General features: G+C 42.1%; 2 protein-coding genes across 2 annotated transcripts; one reads left to right on the forward strand and one right to left on the reverse strand.

The window, feature by feature from the left end:
- LOC136437221 (olfactory receptor 13G1-like) lies at positions 1 to 1,924 on the forward strand. The gene is made up of 2 exons (XM_066431701.1): positions 1 to 426; positions 1,103 to 1,924. The coding sequence occupies exons 1-2, from the start codon at positions 1 to 3 to the stop codon at positions 1,922 to 1,924; spliced, it is 1,248 nt and encodes a 415-aa protein (XP_066287798.1).
- A 2,656-nt stretch (positions 1,925 to 4,580) lies between these two features.
- LOC136437222 (leucine-rich repeat-containing protein 4B-like) lies at positions 4,581 to 6,059 on the reverse strand. The gene has a single exon (XM_066431703.1). It carries the CDS (start codon positions 6,057 to 6,059, stop codon positions 4,581 to 4,583), a length of 1,479 nt encoding a protein of 492 aa, XP_066287800.1.
- Positions 6,060 to 9,153: the final 3,094 nt, after the last annotated feature.

The raw sequence follows: 9,153 nt of genomic DNA on the forward strand, positions 1-9,153 counted from the left end.
ATGGAGTTTCTCAACATCTCATCTGAAGCCGCCACACACTTGACCTCCGTCATGGCTGCCTCTTTCACAAAAGTCGCAAACGTCACGGAACAACTCGTCGGTGGCCCTCTATATCACTTTATGACACGTCATGCAGACGTCATCTATGACCTTGCCAAGAATGTAACCAACATCACGGCAGAAGGCGTCAGCAGCCTCGTAAAAGCCACAGACGAGGTCGGCACTTGCGAGTTCATCTTCAGCAACACCACTACAGGAAACGTCACCAGGGAGGTAGTGAGCTATAACCCAGCCGACTGTGGTTTGTACGCCCTCTACCCACCGATAAAATATCTACTGGTCCTCATCCTCATTGTCTGCACACTCTGGGCACTCTTCGGCAACGGTTGTCTACTAGGCGTGATCATGACTGCCAACGACATGCAGGTACGTGCTTTCTAGCCTGTGTTACACAATATCTAGCTGTCGGGGGCTTATTAGGCCTCCCCCTTGAGAGCTTGTGGCCATACACCTCTAATTCGAGAGAACAAGTCCCATTCCTAGAGTTACCAATGGGAGTTCAGGATTCTTTATCACTATAAAAAGCCATCCAATAGGAGCTGATAATTCTCTGTCATTATGGAAACCAGTCATCGCACCTCCAACACGATGGTAACAGACAATTATCAGTTTGCACATTATATGCACAAATCAACAAGATTATGGTGTTCACAATTCTACTGGCTTAGAGGTGTTGGCCATCAAGCTTCTAGGGGCTGAGTAGTGGAAGAGCTGCTAGAAGCTTGGCTAGGTGTTTTCTGATCAATCTAAGTTTTTAAAAGTCTTATGATTGACACTGTGTTGGCCTTAAACTACAGCTTACGTGATAAACTTTTCGTGTGTACAGCAAGAATGCAGGGGTACACATTTCTTGTCTCTGTTGCAGTTTTATTTCTAACATTGATAGAAATGACATACGAGGTAGAAAGAAATTACTAGTTTAGTATTGAATTTCAACCCCCCTCTGCATTAAGATATGGTAAACAGGGCTATGGGATATGATATTGTTATAGATTCAGGCAGATATGAACCCTTTTGTTAACCAGGAATAAACCTCTTTCAGGAACCTGGTAGCATTTTTCTGTGTGCCTTGGCCATCTGCGACATTGCCCGGTGCCTGATGTACTCCCCTAGCACCATCCACAGTCTGTTGAGCGGCGCACCTCCCGGTTGGCTCGGGTGCAGGATCCAAGCTTTCCTATTCTCCTTCCTGAACTGTCTGACCATCTACCTCCAGACAGGTCTCTTGTTCTGCCGCTGGGTACACATCTCGTTTCCATACCACTTCGCCTCGCACCTGGCAAGCAACCGACTCGCCCTCGGCATGGTCGCCTGCTTCAGCATCGCCCTGATGCCGCCTCTGGTCGGGCTCGCACGGGTCGGGCGTGTATCAACCTGGGCACTGGACGTGGCTTCCGTCGACATCGCGAAGCCTGTGAGCCTGCTGCTACCGTGTATCCCCGGTGGTACAGAGAGCGTCGTTGCCGTAATCCTGTGCGGCATCGGTGTGATCATCATGTGCTACATTGCCGGCCTGATCTCCAAAGTGGCATGGGACAACCAGAAGAAACACGACAAGAAACAGGCCTGGGTCACCCAAGCTGACCAACTGCAGAAGAACCTCAAAGCTGTGAAGACCTTCGGGATCGTTGTGGGGGTCCAGTGGGTTTGTTGGGCCCCGTCAATAATCCTGCTGACCCTGGTCAAGTTAGGAGGCATCACAGTTCACATAAGCACAATGGCGATCTGGGGGGACATCACCTACGGCATCATGCAGACCTCGACCTTTTCAGATTCAATCGTCTACGCCTATCGCATCGACATCTACCGCAAGGCCGCGAAGAAGGCCTACCGCAAGATTCGAAACATCATGAATGATTTCTAAGTAGTGGGAATTATTTTCTGCTCGCAGCGTGCAGATAGCTTTTTAAAACGATAAACAGTCAAACCTGGCTGGTCAACCATCTAGCACCGCCAACCACCCCCAGTAATAACATAAGCCACATGAAACAGTCCTGTCCAATTTTACATAGTTTAGACTCACTGCCAACCAACCCAACGTACCCAACTAGCAATCTGTTTTTTTTTTTTGTAGTCTCTATGGAGCATTCCTGCCCCAATCAACAAGTTATTCAATGGAAAAAAAAAACACCGAGTTAAGGTTTGAACAGTAAAAAATGGTAAAGACATATTTGAAAATAGCTAACAGGTTAAAAGCGTTTCAGGTCAAATGACATGGGCCAATGGGGAGAGGCCTTGACAGCATGGGAATATTTGTCACAGTGTGTCAACTGATAAGTTTTAGGTTCCACATGTAAGAGAGTCTTATCATGCAATATAGCGGACTTTTCTCATCAATCATGCAAACTATAGGGGGATCGTGTTCAAACACACACACACACACACACACACACACACACACACGCAAACACACACAAACACACACACACACACGCACACACACAAACACACACACACACACACACACACACACACACACACACACACACATACATACACTCACACAGAAACACGCACACACAAACACAGAAAAAACAAACAAACATACATTCATTTACGTGACTGTCTCTTGTCACGCGACGATCAACATCAAGTCACGTGACAAGAGAACTCCAAGACGAGATCTGACTGTATTAGGGTTGAAGAATAGACAGAGTGTTCGTCTCGAAAGCTTCCCAGAGCAAACTATTTATGTTGTGTGTAAGGCTTGAATATTTGTTTAAAATACATTCATTTCTTTCTCCCTCTTTAATGTACTGGACTACTTTAAAGTGCTATATAACCTTGGGCGCAATGGTTCCTGTTACATCGTCTTCTGGAAACAATGCGACATTGATAACATTCACGAACAATATGACTTTTCTTCAGTTTATTCAGCAAGGTTACTATTACAAACCTAGAAAAATGTGTTGCACGCAACAAGAAGTGCGATATAAACATGTGAATGCTCAAAACGTATCTGAACAAACATAGATTCTAAATATTAACGTGAAATAACCATTAGGTACTCATGTACAGAAATAAAATTGAACTTTGTCACGCCATATGATCTTGCTATCATCAAAAGCAGCGTCTTTACATAAAAAGGTACAGTGTAATTATCTGCCATGAACTGAACAAATAATAGATGTCAGTAGATTCTATATAATAGGTAACGCTACAAAACGTATTGTTGACAGTAAGTTAATGATAAATCAATAAAAATGTATGAAATATGTAATTCAGCATAGTTAATACTTATCAAACCACAAACTGAACTCTTTCTGTCAGATCCCTTCAGTCCAGTATACATTCCAGTTCATCATAAGAAGGACGGAAAATATGTACAATACATATATACACAGGTCCAATGATCAGTGGGATGTTGACCTGCCCTTTACAAAGGACAATGAGCAGTGGAACGAAAGCTGAAATTTTGTACTAAAGGCTCATATAACGTTATATCTATCTATAAGTGTAGCATAAGTACAATAGGATGTGCACTCGCTGAATCTATCAATACACTATTCACATCTGATCAAATCTTGCTTCATCTCATCTTACACGATTGTGTATATGTTACAGTAGTAGCTTGGCATAAGTCACACCAGTTTTATATTTCCTTGTTTCCTAGACAACATTAAGCGAAATCGTAGCAAGAGGACATAAAAAGAGAATGCTCAAAGGGAAAGTTGAATCTGAAACCATGTGTACCAAGCATCAGACATTCGCCGCAGACTTTTTCCATGTTCATCTTCCAGTTAAGCAGTATATTTTATAAATACGTCTAACCAACCAATCAACCAACCAACCAACTAACCAACCAACCAACCAACCAACCAACCAACCAACCAACCAACCAATTAGATTGCTGTTACCTCATCGTCAAAATGATAGTAAGATTCATAACTGTACCACTCAAATGTCGATGGCACAAAGGACCAACGTGGCTGCTTTTGTATTATCTTAGAATATTCGTTCACGAATTCGAAGTCAAGCCAAAAAGAAAGGAACTAAAGCAATGCCTATTTGAAGGCTTCCGTTGTGAAGTTAAAATAACTCGAAGTTCATTACTTTGCTTTAAGCTGCTAAAGTGTTCAAGGGAAAAAAAGACGTCAGAACATTTTATGTCAATTCAAATCGTTTCGTTACTGGTCATGAAAGGGCCTGATTGACATATCAAAAAGTCATTTGGGATGACGATGTTCAAAAGACTACACCATAACATTTGATAATGTTTTCGTTTTCTACTTGTAAAATTCAGATTTAAATTGGAAGGAAAACGACCATTTTGGTACCTGCAGTAGATTTTGTTTATCTTGTCTTGAAACATTTCAGACACAACAAACATTTCAAGGTCTTATAAAGACCTACCAAAATATTAAAAACAATCCATCCAGGTCTTCTCTAACGTTATCGTGCGAACAGACATCTCTGTCACAAACGAACAGCAGTCACTACAATACTTCCATTTCACAGAGATAGTTATTTTGGGTAGAAAAGATTTGAGTGGTGTCATCATCAGAACCTGCCAATCATGATCAGGCATCAGTACAGTGTATCTGATCATGACCGCTGGTTGTTACAGTATCTCTAGTGTCTGTGTTGTTGAAAATAACACCAGGGTTTGGGCCAACAGAACGATTTCTGGTCCACCACTTCCAACACATTGTGAGAATGATGCCACTAATGAGGACAGTGCCAGCAATCGCACCAGCGATGGGGGCAATTAGAACAGACAGGGAGAAATAACGATCAGATTCAGGTTCTTCTGACGGTAAAGAATGGACGAGAACAGTGGGGGAAGATGCAAGGTAGCTGTTACTCGTGGGATGGGTTGAAGTGACAGTGGTACATATGGAAAGAGATGAAGCCATTGCATTAGTCGTGGGCACATCCAAATGAACACCAACAGAGAGTGTGGAAGATGTGGAGCCACGAGGGTTTGCTGCAGTGCAGGTGTACAGGCCAGCGTCTGATGCTGTAACATTTGTTATGGTGATTGTGCTAATGGTACCATTCACCTCCACAGTCACCCTCCCACCTGACCCAACAGTTGCATTCACTCCGGATGGGAGGGTGACTGTGATGTCAGGTGAGGGGATCCCTGAAGCTTGACAGATCAAATGAAGAGTCAGCTCCTGCACCAATGAGTTATCGTCACCCCTCTGAAAACTTACAACGGTTGGCTCTTCACAGATCAGATCTTCAGGATTGATTTCTTTAAGCTTTTGCCCTTGGAAGTTGTCTGGCTGAGAACATGTAATCTGATTTTCAAATGAATGAAACCCATTCATCTTTAGCCTAAAGGGAACTATCCTACAGTCACACTTCCAAGGGTTGTTGTTAATAAATACTACAGAGATTGCTGACAACTCATCATAGATTGTCGAGGACAGAGTCACCAGTTGGTTATCACGCAGATTTAACCATCTTAGCTGTGTTAGATTTGAAAATGTGCCAGGATGGATGTTAGCTATTGTGTTGTTGTTCAGAAACAAAGTGTTAAGTTGTGGCAGATCTGAAAACGTAGCAGGCTGAATGTTGCTTATTTTGTTTTCCTGTAGATACAACTTTCGAAGCTTTGGTAGATTTGAAAACGCACCAGGGTGAATGTAAGTTATTTGGTTGTCCCTCAGGTACAACCTTTGGAGCTGTGGTGGACTTGAGACTATATCGGCCTGAATGTTAGTTATTTTGTTGTTGTCCAGATACAAACTTTTAAGCTGTAGTAGATTTGAGAATGTACCAGGCTGGATATAGGTTATTCGGTTGGAGGACAGGTCTATACTAGTCAAATCCTTGTATCTTAAGAAAGCACGTTGATTGACGGTTCTGATGGCATTGCTTTGTAACAAAAGTTCCCTGATATGTGTTGGCAGATACTGGGGAACAGTGCTGAGGCCTCTATTGCTGCAGCCGCAGAATACTGAACAGCTGCTGCTGCAGGCTGAGGTGGATCCAGTCCCCTTCAGGACGATGAGTAAAAGAGCCAGTAGTCCCTTTAGCTTACTGCCCATTTTGTCTGTAAGGAAGGAGAGTAATGTAAATGCAACTGGAAGCACATTATGAACTAGCTAGCCCTAAGATATCTGTATATGAATATGAATCAATGGATGAAGGCAGTGATTTTTCAAGCCCTTAATTAATGTGCCGTTTCTGCTGTTCTTCATATAAGTGACTACAATGTTCTAATGGTTTATAAGTGGTAATCAATTCAACTAGTTAAAATTATATCCCAAAACCGGTGTGTAGGCAAAGTAGCTAAGTAAAGCCGACAATTTTGGATTTTTTTTTTATTCCATTATAATAAGGAATGACCAGCAGTGTGTGATTCAATGTATTTTACTTAAAGAAAACAACTCATCCTATATACTCTACCAAATATGCAAGCCCTATATTCTTGGAAGGTATTAAAACGATTAAAACTAAATTCTAAAATGGACTTCCACAACCTCATACATTCGCCAAATGATGTTGACCTTTTCGAGTGACGTATTACAAAATTATTCTCTGTGTTTATGCAAATAAGGTCCCCATTTCCATAAATTGCATCAGCTCATCATATTCTCTACCGAATTAAAACGAGTTGTTCGAAGTATTGAAATCTTATTTAGCAAAGAACGCTATCATAGCATTTCCTCATAAACTATGTAAACGAGGCCTTGATTTTATAAACTATGTAAACGAGGCCTTGATTTTCATCATTTATGTCCAATAATGTTTACCTTCAAATGCTACAAGAACGAAACTCTCATCATTCACCACTGTGGAATTATAGCATTTCCTCATTGATTAGGTAAATAAAATCTCCATCTGTGTAATTGACATATATGAATATTCCTCTCTTTCTCAGTTACATATGTCACGTGTTTGACAGTCCTGTAATGGAATGCAGCGAATTTATACAGCGGTTTCCTCATCAATTGTGTAAATCTCCTACTGATAAACATAATAAGCATCTAATTATGTATATCATCACTGAGGCTTTGTACATACCAAAAATCATGACGATCCGTCAATCCTTTCTTGAGCTTTTCTCTTCGAAAGTCTGAAGGTTAAAAAAACAGCTAGGAGGCCCAAACCTACACTGCTTACTCTCTGCCCAAAGAGCTAACTACCACTCAGAAATCACGGCCATAGAATGTGCCTTGACAACAAGATATCAAAACCGGAAGGTCCGCTGCAGTACCAGAATAAGCCGCTAGTGGGTCCAAAATGTAATAATTTCGAGGACTCATCAAAACACGCACTTAAGTATCCAGACAAAGTTATCGCGACACACACGAGCGCTCCCGAAGCATAACCTTCTTGGCGAAGGTAATAAAGCAATGCCATGCACACATACATACCTTATTGCTTTCTTCGCAGTTGAATGCTGTGTAGAAGGTAGAATCTTTTGTGTGCTTCTCCCAAGTTGAGTTGGGCCGTCAAGACGATTAGGATCACTTTTAAACAAATTGATCTCCAAAGCTACCTACAATGTACAGGGGATACATAATGTCATTTAAAAGCAAACTCCTGTTAAACAGCAACACCAAGATCAGCAACTGTTTACTTGAGTGATGTGAGTCTTTTTGATGGGTGCTTACTTTTACTGAATACTTTCCCAGAATGGATAAAGTCGAAATGAAAAGAAATATCCAAGTCGAATTACACTGGTAATGTTTATAGTTAAAGCCCATATACTTATGACAACAAGTCTGAGGAGGGGTCTGAGGGGTGCTAGTATACGACTTCTATACGTCTCAACGACTTAAAAATATACCTTTAACTATGATGAAATATGATCGCTTATATGCTAAAACGTGTGTTTTCATGTTGTGCACTGTTCGTTGATGAAAAACAGCACAGCTTACAGAAACGCATACGTCGTGAACTATAAGATACCCCATGGGAAAAAGACAGAAAAGCATTATACAAGCGTTATGCTGTCGGACACACTTGTGCTTCTGTCCCAATGGGAAAAGGGGGCCCCGTCAGGTAGTTTACGGGCGTTTTTTTAACACTTAAAGGTGTTACCCCTACAGGGCCCCCTGGGACACCCTATGCCATGGCTACCGGGCTATTTTTCGGCTCGGCCGGGGCCCTAGATGATTTTATTTCTTACTTAAATTCAAACCGGCACCCTGTAACAAATAGGCGCCGTGAGCTACTCGCAAGAACACCGAGAGGTACCTTTCCGCGATCCGGTGTCCGGCAGTCCATCGGGACAAATTTGCGGCTTCGGGGCCCGGCCGGGGCTACATCCCCTATGCGGGTACCGGTGCATTACATAGCCACATAACCCATCGAGTGAGTACCAACCGAGAATTTAAAAAACTAGAAGACAGAGAAACTCCTGAAGCTGTAGGAAATCATTTCAGGGGTAATGATAAAAAATGTGAATGCTGTCTCCAACAAAGCTACCCTAGGCTAGTATTTCTTCCAAGCTAAGCATAGTGCACACGAAATAGAACGCCGATTTGATAATGACTCAGGTAAACAGAAGAATTCCGTGATATGCGTTACTTTATTCCTGTAAGGGTTGCTTGGAGGAGATAACAAAACATTCCTTCGTCCCAGTCACTATATAATTCCTTATAAAATACAGATTTCCTACAACCCTTAAACTTATACAAATGTATCTATGAACAAAGTCTGTACTGAACAAAGGTCTCAGTTCCACTCTAGTGCTTGTGGTTGCATTGCGAAAACAGTCACTGTAGTATGCAAAAAAAAACATTCCAGCTCGATTAGAAGCTTTTCTTAGTTAAACAGTTAACCGGTGCAATGGCCTAATCGGTAGAGTGTTTGTCTTGCACACGGTAGGTCGATCCCCGGCCGGGTCATACCAAAGACCTTTAAACTGGTAAGGCACTCAGCATTTGGGAAAGAGTATGGGAGTTGAACACGCCACCTGTGGACTAGCCCCTTGCTGTAGTGACTGCACAAAGTTATGGGCCATTGGCGCCGCCCTATGCATCATCTGGTGCGGGAAAGACTTTAACTAAAATAAAGAGTTGCAAAATAAAGAGTTGATGTTTAAGACAAAGACTTACCTAGTAGGGCAGTGTCTTGAACTGTATCGTGACTCAAACACCAGTCAAAGAAGCCGGGAAAGTCTTGATGGTG

Source organism: Branchiostoma lanceolatum, chromosome 6 (genome assembly GCF_035083965.1).
Source record: "Branchiostoma lanceolatum isolate klBraLanc5 chromosome 6, klBraLanc5.hap2, whole genome shotgun sequence".
Lineage (NCBI taxonomy): Eukaryota > Metazoa > Chordata > Leptocardii > Amphioxiformes > Branchiostomatidae > Branchiostoma > Branchiostoma lanceolatum.